The sequence below is a fragment of the Astyanax mexicanus genome, chromosome 11 (genome assembly GCF_023375975.1).
Source record: "Astyanax mexicanus isolate ESR-SI-001 chromosome 11, AstMex3_surface, whole genome shotgun sequence".
Classification (NCBI taxonomy): domain Eukaryota; kingdom Metazoa; phylum Chordata; class Actinopteri; order Characiformes; family Acestrorhamphidae; genus Astyanax; species Astyanax mexicanus.
The window spans coordinates 26,062,075-26,079,096 of NC_064418.1; the positions used below are offsets into that span (position 1 = coordinate 26,062,075).

General features: G+C 44.3%; 1 protein-coding gene across 1 annotated transcript in view; it reads right to left on the bottom strand.

The window, feature by feature from the left end:
* man1a2 (mannosidase, alpha, class 1A, member 2) overlaps positions 1-17,022 on the bottom strand; it is a 169,756-nt gene that overhangs the window by 108,413 nt on the left and 44,321 nt on the right. The window contains exon 3 of the mRNA XM_049485404.1: positions 15,399-15,657. Coding sequence (XP_049341361.1) covers positions 15,399-15,657 — 259 coding nt within the window. The remainder of the gene's footprint in view (positions 1-15,398; positions 15,658-17,022) is intronic.

Consider the following 17,022-nt stretch of genomic DNA (forward strand, 5'->3'; position numbering starts at 1 on the left):
ACTATCTTGTTACACTGAGCACAGAGTGTGCCACTGGTGCTGCAGTGACGTCAAGCCGATAGAATCTGGCAAAGGTGTGCGGCGAAGCCCAGCTGGCAGCTGCACAAATGTCCTGTATTAAAACACCCTTAAAAAGGGCCCAAGAAGCAGCCATGCCCCTGGTGGAGTGGGCCCTTAGGCCTGATGGGGCCTGTTGGCCTCTGGCTTCATACGCTAAGCTGATGGCTTGCACCATCCAATGGGACAAGCGCTGAGAAGAAACAGGCTTACCCTGGCGGGGGACGGTCCATGAGACAAATAATTGGTCAGAGTCCCTGAACCCTTTAGACCTGTCTATATATGTACGTAAAGCCCTGACAGGACACAGACAATGAAGCCGCCGCTCCTCCTCAGATGAGAAGGGCGGAGGATGGAAGGCTTTAAGCTCCAGAGTGGTACATGTATAAGCAGCATCCCATACCTTTGGTACAAAGGCTGGGTTGGGTCGCAACACCACCTTAGAGCCATCCGCGCTGAAATGTATGCAGGCCGGATGGATTGACAGAGCCTGGAGCTCACTTACTCGTTTAGCTGAAACTAAAGCGAGTAATAAAATAGTCTTAAATGAGAGGAGTTTCATATCTATCCTCTCTAGAGGTTCAAAGGGTGAAAGTGACAGAGCCTCTAGAACCAAGGACAGATCCCAAGGTGGAACCAAGGGTTTAGAGGTTGGACGCAAGCGACGTGCACCCTTCATAAAACGGCTTATTAAAGGGTGACGACCAACAGATAATTTATCAATTCCCATATGACAAGCTGAAATAGCGGCCAAATAAACTTTCATAGTAGAAAAGGCCTTGCCCTTATCCAACATGTACTGTAAAAAACACAGTATATCAGGGACAGAGCACTGAAAAGAAATAACCCCCCTCCTTTCGCACCAGCTCTCAAACACACGCCATTTCCTGTCATACAGTGCACGTGTGGATGGGGCTCTGGCGTTTTGGATTGTAGCAATGACGCTAGAGGGGAGATTCATAGCGCTCAGGTTCATCCTTTCACGGGCCAGACCCAGAGAGCTAGCCGACCTGGGTTGGGGTGAAAAATCTGACCCTGAGCCTGAGACAGCAAATCCCTGCGCGGGGGGAGTGGCCACGGTTCCCCTGACAGGAGCTGAATCAGTTCTGCTACCCACAGCTTCCCTGGCCAGTGTGGTGCTATCATCAGTAAAGATAATCCTTTTTCTCGCACTCTGGCGAGAGTGGGAAGTATTAGGCTTAGAGGTGGAAACGCATACAGAAGCACGTTTGGCCACTCGTGGGCTAGTGCATCCACACCCAGCGGTGCATCTTCGTCCGTTAGGGAGAAGAACAGTGGGCACTGCGCGTTTGAGCGCGAGGCGAAGAGATCTACGGTAGCTTTGCCGTGTCTCTCCCAAATTTGATGGACCACCTGGGGGTGGAGCCTCCACTCCCCGTATAGGGGATTCCCCCTGGAGAGGAGATCCGCCCCCACATTCATATGGCCCGGCACGTGTGTCGCGCGCACTGATCCCAGATGCTCGCTGCTCCATAATATTAGCTCGCGAGCTAATTTGAGCAGGCGAAAGGAGCGCGTCCCGCCCTGACGGTTTATATAAGCTACCACAGTGGTATTGTCCGACCTGATCAGGACATGCTGACCGTGTAGCAAAGGGAGAAAATGTTTCAGAGCGAGAAACACCGCCATGAGCTCCAGAACGTTTATGTGCAAGCCGCGCATGTGCTGTGGCCAGGAGCCGCTGGCTATCCTGCCCTCCAGCACTGCCCCCCATCCTGTGAGGGACGCGTCCGTAGTTACTACTTTTCTGGCCGACACCACCCCCAAAGGAGCCCCTGTTCGAAACACATCTGGATCTCTCCAGCTGTGGAGAGTCTTCATGCATTCCGCTGTTACCCTCACAGTACGGTGGAGATGGCGCTGCGCACTCAGGTTTAGATTGGCCACCCAGCGCTGAAAATCTCTCATTTTCAGCAGTCCTAGGGGCACGACTGTTAAAGTTGATGCCATTAGTCCCAGCAGACGCAAACAAGTTCTGAATGACACCGTTCTGCCTCTGTGAAACAGCCTCAGGCATTGCCGAAAAGACTGAATTCGGTCCTCTGCGAGAGTGACGCGAAATGAGAGGGAGTCGATTCGCAGTCCCAGATAATTTATACTTTGACTGGGAATCATACAACTTTTGGACTCGTTGATTTTGAACCCCAACCGTGTGAGGTGTAAAATCAAAATCCGTGTTTCCCTCTCTGCCTGCTCCTTTGAAGAAGAGCAAAGAAGGTAATCGTCTAGGTAAGCATAGACTCTGAGACCCAAATGTCTTAATGGGGCGAGAGCTGCTTCCATGCACCTGCTGAAGACCCGCGGAGCGAGGCTGAGCCCGAAAGGAACCGTGAGGAATTCGTATGCTATGCCTCGAAATGCGAATCTCAGATATTTCCTGTGAGCAGGGTATATGGCTATGTGAAAATACGCGTCCTGTAAATCGACTGTGGTGAACCAGTCTCCAGGACGAAGCGATCGGCACAAAGTTTTGGGAGTCAACATTTTGAATGAATACTTTCTCAAGTGTTTGTTGAGTCCCCTTAGGTCCAGAATAGGACGAAGTCCACCCCCTTTTTTGTGTATTACAAAATACCGGGAATAGAACCCCGTTTCTTTCTCTCCCTCCGGGACTTTCCGAATCGCTCTTTTTGTCAGAAGAGCGGAGATTTCCGTCTCCAGGGCGTGAGCCGACTCTCCGAACGCTTGAGAAGATTCGATTCCTCTGAAGGGCGGGGGTTTCACCGCGAATTGGAGTCTGTAACCCTTGGTGACGGTTGTAAACACCCATGGGTGTACTGCGCATGCGCGCCAGGCCTCCGCGCAAACAGCGAGAGGTGACTGGCAGCACTTGCTCATTTGTGGGCCTCTGGCGCCCCCCTGTGGGTTGCGCGGAGAACGATGTATGATTTTTGTGGAGAAAAGAATCTGCGCCCTTGGCAAACAGCCTGGATGCGACAGATGTGTTTTTATTTAGCTTGCATGAAAAAACATTTGAACATTTTGGTGTGTCTGGAGAACTGAACGGGCCAAAGCACACTCGGGGTAAACTGGCGCACATAACTTCCTCCTCTTTAACGGAGGGGGTGCGCTGGACTCGCTGAGGAGCATGCCAGAGAACTCTAAGTGCTGGCTGCTCCTTTTTTCTGGCGGGGGTGTCCCCTAGGAGTTGCGTGACTTCTTGCCACCGTGGGGCTTGGTCGGCCGGTGTTTAGCGGCCGCTGCGGCGAATGACATTTTCCCACGTGGTCTGCCACCGGCCGGCTTGATCTGAGGGTTGGTCACATGCTCAGGACCACGGCTCGGTGCCATTCTATATCCCTGCCGAAAACCCCTCGCGGGCGGCGGTGGGGGGGGCCGCATAGCGGGGGTCGGTCGGGGGGCGGGTTTGCGGGGAAGACAGACATCAAATGCTTCTCCTTCTTTCTTGTGGAGATCGCATTTCTGACGCATAGCCGCTATGGCTGGACCGAAAAGTTCTTTAGGGTCCACTGGAGCGTCGAGGAGGTCCGCTTTCTCTCTGTCACTGAGACTGGATAAGTTCAGCCAGAGAGATCTCTCTCCCGCTACTGCCAAGCCCATGGTCCGGCCACTGCTCTGGACGGCACCACGTGACATGCGCAGGTTAAGGTCTGTAATGACACAGATCTCTTCCCATAACGCTGGGTTCGGGCTGCCCGCGTCCAGTTGTTTCCCCATCTCCTCTAATAGTTCCGCCTGATAAGCTGTTAAGAGCGAGGTCGTGTTGAGCGCCCTAACTGCCAGTGCGGAGGACTTGTAAATTTTCTGGTACATGGAGGCTGTGAAGCGTTCCAATTTCCCAGGGAGAGAGATGTTAGGGGACAGGGAAGTTTTCCTGCTCGGGTATAGGTGGTGAGCCACTGACTGCTCCACCACAGGAGGATTGGAGAGCCCGAGCTCTTCCATATCCTTAATATCCAGCTGAGAAAAGCCCTTGACAGGTGCGCGGTGTGAGAAGGGTTTATCCCAAAAGCGTTTCATCTCCGCCACGCAAGCTGGTACAGACGGGAGAAGTTGCTTACTCGGTGGTGAGCGAGGAGGCAGTCTCTTTCCGTCGTAAAGGTCCCGCTCAGAGCCCAGGTTGCCCTGGGATGCTGGCCATTCAATATTAAGTTTAGCAGCTGCCCTTTTACAGACTTCCAGCAAGTCCCAGTCGGGAAGGGGGGTTGGCTCGCCGCCCTGAGAGCTAGCTGGTCTGGATGATTTGGCGGAGGGGAGGATGGCGTCCTCCTCCTCATCCTCCGGGTCATCCTGAAGAAGGCGCGTGAGCGTCTCTTCATCCTCCTCTTCCTCCTCCAAGCCCTCTGTGAGGTTAGTGTCAAAAAGTGGAGGTAGGGGGGATTCCTCCTCCATAATTTCAGCCCAGCTGGGTGAGGCTAGCGCCTCGCTAGCGTAGGTCTTCTTCGCGCTAGCGGGATTCGGGTCAGCGAGGCTCGGGTCGTCTTTCGACGCAGCCGCAACGCGAAGCCGTCTCTCTAAATTTTTAGCCGGCATAGCCATGCAGTGAGCGCAGCTATCAGGATCTGCCAGTGCAGCTTGAGCATGCTTCACGCCCATGCACGCGATGCACATGGGGTGGGGGTCCTTAGCAGCGATGCTAGACCCACAAGCGGCCGGGCAAGGACGGGAAGAGAGACCCTCTCGGCTAGAGTCGGCTCTCTTGGCTGGAGAGGTCATATTGGGCTCGGACTAACTCGCCTTAACGCGGTAGGTTGTCCGTTATCGTAAACTTTGGATCGACCCGCGAGGGTTTATCCGTCAGCTTTAGCTCGCCGTGACGCGTTAGCTTGAGTTAGCTCGCCGTTACGCGTTAGCTTGAGTTAGCTCGCCGTTACGCGTTAGCTTGAGTTAGCTCGCCGTTACGCGTTAGCTTGAGTTAGCTCGCCGTTACGCGTTAGCTTGTGTGCTTGGACTAGTTTGCGTGAGCTAGCTAGTAAGCAGAAGGCAGCAGGAGTGACTCTGCTGTGTGATTTTACACTCAGCGTTAGAAGACTGATAACCGTATCCCACGTTCAACGACGAATCCTTGACGGTTCGTCTGCGAACTGTTAGTAGAAAACAGCTATCCAGCCGCGCTGAGGGAGGTATGTGGTCTTCACGGGGAAGAAAGCGAGAATGAGGCCGGGGAGCGAGGGGATGGGTATTGTAAGAGGTGGCGCTCCCCTATCACAATTGTGATTGGTCTGTCTGCCAACAGACGTGGTGTCATTGGTTCTTCCGTGGTCCGTCACGCCAGAGGGCGTTTCCCATAGTGAGATACCGAGCGAATGTTGAAAGAGAACTGAAGCAGAAGAAGGAACAGCATTGCGCCAAAATCGGACTCCCGATTAATAGTGGACGATATGGCCCTAAAATAATATCACGATATGTCATGGTATTTTTGCAATAACGATACCCTTGACGATATGACAAAACACTGATTTTTTTTCCCAAAGAATACACTTCTACACAACACTAATGCACTCCATATATCTCCATATGTCCAGAGCTGCAGTAAAATTTAATGGGAAATGAGAACAGTGTCAATTTGTCTTTTGCTAAAAACAGCAAAAAAAGTAGTACCCTGGTGTGATAATTAGGGGTGAGTGATATGGCACAATATTTCAGGGTTTAATATCGTTCAAGATACTCAAAAATGTTGTGTACGATACGATATGGCACACCCCTACTCCCGATCACATGTATGCATATGACTCCTATATCTTCTGTTCCAGTAGACTAAACCTTATTAATAAACAGAAACAAAAGCAATCCAAGGCAATCTGTTGTGCTCATTATGCTGCATGACACACATACACACAAAGGGAAGTCTAAATCTGGCAGAGAGGCAGAATTCAGCACAACACCTGGAGAGGCAACCTGCCAAACTGGCAACATTCTACAAACCAATCACTCTCAAGTATAGAGAGAAGCAGCCCACGCTGATATGCCCAAGTACAATACTGTATCGATTTTTTAAAAACAGTATTGTTTTTTAATGTTTAGTTTAAAAGTAAAGATTGGTGTTAGACACCAATAGTAGTGCACACACTACACCCACAGACACTAAACCCTGGCAGACGCCATGAACGCTACACTTATGTTCAGTCTTTCACACGCTCTATTAATCTCTCTACATCAAATCTCTCTCTCTCTCTCTCTCTCTCTCTCTCCCACTCTGTCTGTCTCTCTGCTCGTGAGCGCAAGCTACATACTAATCCACACAGGAGAACCCAAACCGGAGCTTCCATTTAATCTGTTCAAACACGGCGTCTTGCTCAAATAGCCGAGGTGTGCTGCGTGGCAACAGCCTGGGGAGAGAAAAACTGTGAGAGCATCTTGTTCTCCGTCAGCAACCCTGTCACTCTAATCAAAGTTAGCACAGCGCTAATGAAAGCGCAGCGCACAGGCACCATCTCCTCACCTAAAATAGTTCAGCTCCTTTACCATCTTTACCTTACAAACATACAAACACACACACAAACAAACACACACACACACACAAAAATACAAAAATAAACAAAAATAAAGAAATAAACAATCATATAAATAACTACAGTGGTGTGAAAAAGTGTTTTCCCAGTTTGTTTTGCCATTTGTGGATAATGGCTCTCACTGGGGTTCACTGGAGTCCCAAAACTTTAGAAATGACTTCTCATTTGTTCCTGAATTTCTTTGGATGTTGGCATGATGTATAGCTTTTTTAAGTATCTTTTGTTCTATATCACTTCCTCAGGCATGTCCTATTTAAGTGATGTCTTGATTGAGAGCAGGTGTGGAAGTAATCAGGCCTGGGTGTGGCTAGAGAAATTGAACTTAGGTGTGATAAACCACAGTTAAGTTGTTTTACCTTAAGTGTATCAAAATATCTCCTGACTGTGACAATCATAAAAAAAAAAAACTTTACTAAAAATATTTGAAGAACTTTGGTTTTAATATTGGTAATCATAAGATGATCCAATAAAACTATCATCATTATTTTGTTTACAATTATTATTCTATATAATCTCCTTAACTACATTTACAGAACTTAAGGATGCTTTCACAATCAGCACTATACACACACACACACACACACACACACACACACACACACACAGTCACTTACACTCAGCCTTCCAACCCTTCAACATACACACACCAGCGCGAAGAAGCAGCCAATCGTGTGCAGCGTAATCTCAACCAGAAATAACCACATTGACCCAGGACAGACTGGCACTGCCGATCAAATCTATTCCAGTTTACAAAACATTAGAAAAACACAGCATGCTTTGAAAATACATGTTTGCCATATTTCCCATACTGTTTGTAGCACTACCTACTTCTTTCTGCTTTTTAAGGAAATGACACATCAAGGATGTTGCATCAAGAACATGATGTAGCTTTAAGAACAGTGCAACACTTTACTCAGTACAGAATTTTACTGTTATGCTTGAATACAAATATTAATACACCTGTAGTCCAGAGTTACTTCCAAATGCTTTTTGTTTGTGCTGATTTTCATAGCTATTTTTTTAAGACACCTTGACCAATCCACACACACACACAGACACACAGACACACAGACACACACACACACACAAAAAGGTAACAGGTCAAGGTTCCCTGGTGAACAGCAGATGGCCCTGCTGAGAGTTTTCCACTGAGAGAGAAGTGGACCTTGCCCTCCAGGACACAAAAACAGTTCTGTCCCCTCCGTCTGGTCTGCAAGGGTTTATGTGTGTGTGTGTGTGTTAAGCTTGAGCTGATTAATAATTATATACTGTCTGCAATCCACAATACATCTGTTGTCAATCAAGTATGTCACAAAACACAGCATCCGCAGCTTTAGGATGCGTAAAGTATTGCACATCCTGATTAAAACGTCTGTCAGAATGAATACTTAACAGAGAAGAGAACAAACTGATCTCCAAAAAACACATTTTACATAACGTAACATTAAAGTAAGAATAATCAGTAAATAATTTTCTTTTTTATAATTTTTGAGCAGATTGTATGTTTTGTGGTTTCCTTTTTCTGAAATGCACTTAAGAAACAGCAGTGGACAGAAAAAAAGTGAAGAACACCATGAACGCTTTTAGAGAGAACTGCTCACAGCATTCCTAGAAAGGCAAAACAAAAACATTGTTTGACTGCAAAAAAGTGTCACAGCGAGATTTAGCAGACTCTGAGCAGCAACACCTGCACAAACATGACCAAGGAGGACACTTAAGAAGAAAACCATTCCAGGGTTCTGAAAAACGTTAAAAAAAAAATGGAGTGTGATGAAATTCTAAAAGAATACTTAAACTGGAAGTTTACAGTTCTGTGGACTTATTAATAAAAAATATAAAAACATACTGGTAGAAGCAATGCTGCGTTTCATTTGTTCCTTGTAGGAAACATAAACTGAAACGCACCAACAGGTCAGAATTCCTACTCAAAAAAAGGAAGGAGGTCCTAATCAACTTAAGTTCAGAATCCAAAAAGGCTGCCCTGCACATCAGCAGCAGTAAATCAGTAGCATTATTATACAGATTATTAGCACTTATATAGTGGTATGTAAAAGTTTGGGCATCTCTGATCATTTTTATGATTTTTTTCTTTATAAATCAATGGTTGTTCAAATCAGCAATTTCAGTAAAATATATCATATAGCAGATGAACACAGTGATACTTGAGAAGTAAAATAAAGTTTATAGGATTTACAGAAAATGTGCAATAATTCTTTACAAAAAATTAGGCAATTAGGCAGGTGCATAAATCTGGGCACCCCAACAGAAAAAAAATACATCAACATTTACTCAATCCTCCTTTTGCAGAAATAACAACCTCTGAACTCTTCCTATAGCTTCCATTGAGAGTCTGGCTTTTGGTTAAAGGTATTTTGAATCATTATTCTGTACAGAACATCTCCAGTTCAGTCAGGTTTGATGGTTTCTGATCATGAACAGCCCTCTTTAAATCACATCACAGATTTTCAATAATATTCAGGTCTGGGGACTGAGATGATCATTCCAGAACTTTGTACTTGTTCCTCTGCATGAATGCTTTAGTAGATTTTGAACAGTGTTTAGTGTTTAGGGTCGTTGTCTTGTTGAAGTATCCAGCTCCAGTGCAACTTCAACTTTCTCACTGATTCTTGAACACTGTTCTCAAGAATCTGTTGATATTGACTGGAATCCATGCGACCCTCAACTTTAACAAGATTCCCAGTACCTGCACTGATCACACAGCTCCACAGCATGATTTATAAAGGAAAATCATGGAAAGTATCAGGGGTACCCAAACTATTTCATACCACTGTAGACCCCATCCAATCTGGCTGAGCTTGAGCTATTTTGCAAAGAGGAATGGTTAAAAACAAATCAGCTTGGGCGCCGAGTGGTCCAGCGGTCTAAGGCGCTGCCACTATGAGCAGGAGGTCGCAGGTTCGAACCCCAGCTCATGCAGCTTTGCCATCAAGCTGCCGGCGTCAGAGGGAGCAAAATTGGCCCTGCTCCCTCTGGGTGGGTAGATGGCGCTCTCTCCCCACATCACTCCTAGGGTAATGTCTGCAGCACAGGGCGTCTGTGAGCTGATGTACCGGAGCCGAGCAGCTGTGCTTTCCTCCAAGCGCACTGGCTGCTCGGCAATGCTGCATCAGCAGCAGCTCGAAAAGAAGCGGTGGCTGGCTTCACATGTATCGGAGGAAGCATGTGCTAGTCTTCACCCTCCTGGTGTGTTGTGGCATTACTAGTGATATGGGGAGTCCTAATGAGTGGGTTGGGTAATTGGCCGTGTAAATTGGGGAGAAAAATGGGAAAAATTTGAAATAAAATTATAAAAAAAAAAAAAAAAAAATCAGCTATTAGAAGTACAAAGTTGCTGAAGAAATATCCTAAAAGATTTGCAACTGTAATGGCAGCGAGAGGTGGACCTACAAAGTACTGTCTGATAGGGGCAGAATATAAACGTTTGTTTGTAAAAATATTTAAATAAGGGGCTCCGAGTGGTCCAGCGGGATAAGCGCTGCCACTATGATCAGGAGATTGTCGGGTTCGAATCCTGTTCATGTAGCTTGCCATCGGCTACCGGAGCCCTGAAAGAGCACAATTGGCCTTGCTCTCTCTCTCTGGGTGGGTAGATGGCGCTAGTTTACCACATCACTCCAAAGGGCGATGTGGATCAGCACAAGGCATCTGTCTGTCTGTGAGCTGACTGCACTTTCCTCCGAGAGCACTGTGATGCATCAGCAGCAGTTGGAAAAGAGGTGGTGGCTGACTTCACATGTATCAGAGGAGGTATGTGCTAGTCTTCACCCTCCTGGTGTGTAAAGGGCATCACTAGTGATAGGGAGAGTCCTAAGAAGTTGTTTGGATAATTGGCCGTGTAAATTGGGGAGAAAATGGTACAAAAAAACGAATAATAATATTATAAAAACAAACATATTTTATTAAATCGTGTATCAATTTATGTTATTTAATGTACTGGTCTTTTACTTATACAAATACAAAGTTGATTGATGCAATCCAAGAAAACAAGGAACTAATATATCTATAGACTATGACATATGAAAAGCAATAGATAATATTCCATACAGACACATGGACCGAGCAACAGCTCTCAAAATGAAGCAACCATGGGTTTGCCCTCAGAAATACATGATTGACAGCTCTGCCTGGTAGAGGGCTGTCTTGCAGGACTGAATCATGCCTTTTTTTGTTCATTACACGGAGCAGCCGAGTTGAACTTACGTAGCTGAACTTACATGAACTATACTTTAACTGATGAAACATTACACTTACTGGAGAAACTGGGTATCCAGGGGGAATCTGCTATGCTTTTTTTGCGCTGTAAGCTTAGTGAAGGTGATCTGAGTCTACCAAATAAGCAGAAAAGTCTGGATCCAACCGTGTCTCTACTGCACAGACTTTGGTTGCAAGTTTGACGACATGGTGGACTATCTTGGCTTCATTTCTATAAAACCTAAGAGAAAAGAACCACAGTGTTCATGTGTTCTACAGTCATTGTAGAAACAGTCAATGTTTGTTTTCTCTGGTTTAAGCAGCTTCTCTGTGGTGTGATCACATTACCTGCAGTGCTGAAGCGGGTACTGGAGAAAGGAGCCGCAGATAAGAGGATCCACAGTCAGTACGGTAGGAGCTGCCTTTCAGTGCTCTTGGCTCTTTCTTCTGCTTACATGGTGTGTGCTGGTGAGGCCGGAAAGCAGCTTTAGCCTCATCCCAGCCAATACTCTTGCCAACTGGCGAATGAGATGAGGTGCCACTGGGCAATACAATACTGCAGGTGTGTGCTTGTATGTATTCACACTAGGGTTGCAGCGAGGTTTAAGATTTTCACAATATGATAGCCATCTCAGAAAACATGGAATCTCAATATGATGATCAGTGCTTCAACGATTAGTCGGCATAATCGACAATGTAAACTATAAAAAATTGGTGACATGGAATTTCAATGTTGACGCATTGTTACTGTGTGATGGAGAGAGAGAGAGTGAGCAAACGCAAAAGAAAAAAGAGGTCGTCTTAAGGGTGTGTTTCTGTGTCCATCTTCACACAGAGCAACAGTTCGTCTTTTAAGATTCACAGAGAGTTCTTTGCCATGAGGTGCCATGTTGGAACTTTCAGTGACCAGTATGAGAGAGTGTAAAAGAGCTGTACTACAAAATTGAACACACCTGCTCCCTATGCACACCTGAGACCTAGTAACAATAATGAGTAAAACTAAAAGGAATTAAGTAGGGGGTGTACTCACTTTGTTGCCGGTGTTTTAGACATTAATGGCTGTATATTGAGTTATTTTGCGGGAAGAATTTTAATAAATTTACACTGTTATATAAGTCACTGCGCACAGACTACTTTTCATTGTGTCAAAGTGTCATTTTGTCAGTGTTGTCCCATGAAAAGGTATACTTAAATATCTGCAGAAATGTGAGGTCTGTACTAATTTTTGTGATACACTGTACATGTAGTTTCTGTTTCTAAACCTGCATTAGTACAATGGATTAGCCATAATGCTAACGGCTGGCCTCAGCAGGCATGAATTGTGTTGGTTGCAACGCTAACTATTTTTCTGAGATGGATAGATTGTGTTTTTGCGTTATTTCCTAATAGTGATAATTACCAAACATCCATATTTTTGATTTTTAAAATCACACATTGTCACACCACTGTATACCGTGAAACCAGTTACCACTGCAACCCTTGTTCACAATAGTGAAACTCAAGGTAGACAACATCTCATGATCTCAGAAGCTGCTTCTGTGATCTATTATACAACAGAATGAAGCAAGAATTCTACATCCGGAACATTCTTCTCTCTCCTGCTCACACAAAAACACACACACACCTCTACTGTACATCCGTACGGTTCGCCCGAGATGTGTTACGATGCTCAGACATATGGCTCTTCAGTAGCCTCTCACCCCGTGTCTCTATAACAGGAGTCTCTTTATGACTCTGCAGATCTCAGTGCCATGATTAGGGCAGCTTTAAAAGCCCTGCATCAGCCATCCACTTACCCAGGCTTTACAGTCAATGGAACCACTCACCCCCTGGGGAAACGGATATCTCAGCCAACCGCATGCACATATATATACACACACACTTACACACACTCATCAACAGGGGAAAACCTATAATTCCCCAGAGCACCAAAGCATAAAAAATAGCCAGGCTTGAATACTCATTAGAACCAATTAGCAATAACAGATTACTTAAAAATAACGTGCCAGGGATTGTAACATTTCATGCAAAATGGCTACTCCATCATCCACAGCCCACTGGCTAATACCTCCTTCCTGAGAGGCAGCAAATTAAAAGAAGACAAACAAACATGCAAACACCAGACCGTGCAGCGAGAGCTCAGTGCGGCTCTGACTGAAACGTGGCCAAATCACTGCAATGTCAACACAAGCGTCTCCAGCTTCTGAATATTAATAGCTTTTGTCCAATAAAAGACCTACTGATGAGTCCCTAAATAAAATAGCACTAATCCACACCTCATTAACATGCCCTGACTTTAGGGTGGTACCTACTTTTTTGCCTACCATCATACTGTGTCAAAACATTACCACGGTATACAGCTTTAGCGAGGTCAGGGATTTGCGGACACTGTGCAAGTCAAATTTTGCGTTATTTTAAACAGAAAAAGTTCAGTTTGTTTACAGGTTATGTGAACACTGCACACATGTTTAGGTTAGTTATACAGTAAATGTTAAACCTTTAGTCTGATGATTATAAAATATTTAACAAAGCTAATCAGAGAACTTCACTTAGCTAGCATGATAACTAATATTCTGTTCCCCAAGAGGACACTCAAGTCTGCCTGACTAAAACTCTAAACATTTAAAAGAGAACGACGCACTGGTTTCTGTAGCTCACTTGCTGAGCTAGCCTTAGAACAGATATACAGAGTATCAGACAGCCCAATACAGCCATTTTTCACTAATTAAATAATTAAATACTGATAATAAAACTGTCTTACGTGTGTCTGAGAAAGTGAATTTATGTTAGCTAAATTACATTAGCTAGCAGGCTAACTGCAAACACCACAGCACATACCATGTTCAGGCTAAATGAGGCTCAAAGCTTCAAACAGTCGAGTGAAAGATCTTAGGAGTATTTAGTGGCAAACCCCAGTTTGTCCAGTAAGCGTAATGCTCCAACAGCTTTCATTTTATTATGAAATATCATACCAACTTTTATACCAATCTATAGTATAGTAACTATGTTTGTCGCTGAGTATCGCTGAGTAAGTTGCTAAGATCCAGTTTAACCCAAGAGCTGCTGATGTGACCGAACCAGCACACACCAGGGATGATCAAAAAAATAAAAAAATGTTTTAAACAGTTTAGGCCTGAAGATAAATGTTCTGCACATCTAACCATAGTAATGTTAACTGGCTGGATAACAATTAATTAAATCACGCTGGCCGATTTATTCTAACATCAGAAATACTAAGTTAAAAACTGCAAGGAACTCTGTACAGAGTGTCTGTTAACACAACAAATTGCACAACACCACATAATCAATAATAGTACGATTTAGAATTAATTAGCTAGTTGACCAACAGCTTAGATACAACTCTGCTACTCTATGTATAAAAACAGGTCCTGTAGATGGTCTGTTCTACCCCATGCAGTCAATCACGATATCTCTAAGTGTAACTCCGCCCCTTTTTACAAAATAGCAAAATTTCAATTAAAACTGATTTCTGAGGACATGTGAAAGTGTGTCAATATTAACACTTGGAACAGTTCAGGAGAAAAACATGACGGAAAAAGTGCCAGTCCAGTCGTACTTATAGGGATGGGCTAAACAATACATCATACTGCATTCAGCCAGCAGAGGTACTAAGCCCATCATGGCCTTATTTTTAAGAGACATCGCACTGTCTATCCTTTCTTTAGTCATTGCTCTCAACCCACTTCTTCCTGCCCGTCTGATTTCACAAGCTGCATTTTTAAGCCAGTTTGCAACTTCTTTTATTTTCTCAAAGACTCCAGAGCATCAGAAACAGAGGAGATCCATAACCGTCCGTTTTATTTCCCAGCAAGCAGTGAATCAGCCACTGGCCATAACTCATCCAGCGTTATTCTCATCTAAAGCAGAACCCCATTTTCAAAGCCTGATAATTATATCTGCAGATATTCTGCATTTGAGTCAAAGCCAGGCGCAGATTAAATGGGCTGTAACTGTTCAAGTCCAAGTACCATTTAAGAGGAAATGATGAGAAGTAATTAACTGAGAATGAGCAGGAAAACAATTTCAGGTTTGCTCTTAACCGAGCATAGCCGAAACACAATCTACAGAGAGAAAATAATTATACTCACTCACCGTTCTTATACACGAACATACACATACAAACACACACACACAAACACTGTAAGAGAGCAATGTCTCATTCTCAATACACTCACTCCCCCACAAAAAAAAGCATGAGCACTCTTCAGCTGTGAAATACAGCTGTGAAATACATCACAATCCGCCTCACAATCACAAAAACTAGATCTTTCTGTTAGCATGTAAGTAGTACCAATAGAGAAGAACAGAATAATCATTAGAACTCTGTAAAAAAAGATACAAAAAATAAACTATTCTATTGGCACACTGCCTGATAGCAGGCATAGGCTAGAGGGTCCTGAAGGCCTAAAGCCCCTAAAGCATTGAGCTGTGAAGCAGTGGAACTGTGCTCTCTGGAATGATGGTACTCCATCTTAAACGTTGGGATGATCATCACCCGACATCCAGCCCTCACCAACACTTCTATTCGTAAATGCAATCCCAAAATCCCAATATTTATATCCATATACTCTACACACACACACACACACACACACACATACACACAGCTCCTACCTCTCTGATCTTGTCCCGTTTCTCTTTGACATCAGGGTCTCCAGGGTCTCCATCATTGATCCCCACTACTTTGGGCATGGGCACTGGAGGCAGAGGCTTGGGCCCTTCTTTCTTTTTCAGGTCCTCCACCACCTTGGTCTTTTCTGTCTGGATCTCCGCCCTCAGCTCTTCTTTGGACTTGCGGAGCTTCTCCTTCGCCTCCTGCAGCGCCCGCTCGTGATCTGCCCGGATCTTATCCCGTAGGCTCTCCTCCTCTTCCCTACAAACACAAAATCACAGCAGAGACATGGAGGCATTAGAGGAAACAATGCTATAATTCTCTATTGAGTGCTAGCATCCAGGTGGGAAGACGTGTGAAAGGTGCTGTGAACAATGGTCTGGAACAAAGCACCAACATTTTATCCAGCCAAAAGTAGTGGTTATCAGTCAGGTTTGGCAGCTTTTTTGGTGGCTCAGACTTTCAAATCAATCAACTACATGAACTGAGGCAGGAAATTGTTGTACATAAACTATAGAAGAAGAAAACAGGGGGGGCAGCTTGCCAATGGCTGTCAGAGCCCCGAGAGACCACAATTGGTCTTGCTCTCTCTGGGTGGGTAGATCACACTCTCTCCCCACATCACTTCTGCTGAGTGATGTCACTCAGCAAAAGGCATCCGTGAGCTGATGCATAAGAACCATGTCGCTGCACATTCATCCGAGAGCACGGGTAATGCTACATCTCCTGTATTTGCTGCAGCTGATTGACATCAAGTATCAGAGGAGGCATGTGCTAGTCCTCACCCTCCTGATGCTGGGGCATTGCTAGTGACAGGTTGGGTGCAGCTGAGTAGAGAGAAAAGCAGAATAAAAAAAACAAACAAAAAAACAAGTAACTGTAGATTAAATCTGTAGATTAGCCATTACTGGGGAAGAGGTGGTTTAGTGGTTAGAACACCGGGTTATCAATAAAAGTGTTGTGGGTATATTGTCACCCAACACAGGGCAACTACAAATCAATCAATGTCAGGTATTTGGAAAGAGATGGAGCACACGTAGGCGATGACATAGTTCTTTACTCTGCTCACTAAACTGCAGTATGAAACCAAAAAAATTATATTCATATATATTTAACAAAACACCTGAACTTCACTTCAGACATTGGTTGAGATATTCAGGCAAGAACATACTATTAGAATTAATATTTCCTATTTATCTTCAAATCCTATTTTGCTTATCAGTTAGGGGTGTGCCATATCGTATAGTACGCAATAATAATAATTGCCAACAATTCTGACGCAATAAATATATTGTAATATAATATTTTTGAAAGCAGTATATTTTATATTTTATTTTGCAGTTTATATACATGCACTAAATATGCTTTAGTGGACTTTAGTTTTGTTGTAGATCGTTGTCATACATTACTTTTATTTTATTACACTTTAAAAAAAAACAATGTTTATATATTGTTTTGTTTTTACTGATTGTATAAATGTTTTCACACACAATTTATGTAATGTTATATTTAATGTTTTGTCATACCACCATTAATATATAGTTATTGCAAAAATACTATAGTGAAATATAGAGGCATCATTTTAGGTCCATACCACCTACCCCTACCATCAGTATGCCAAGCAGC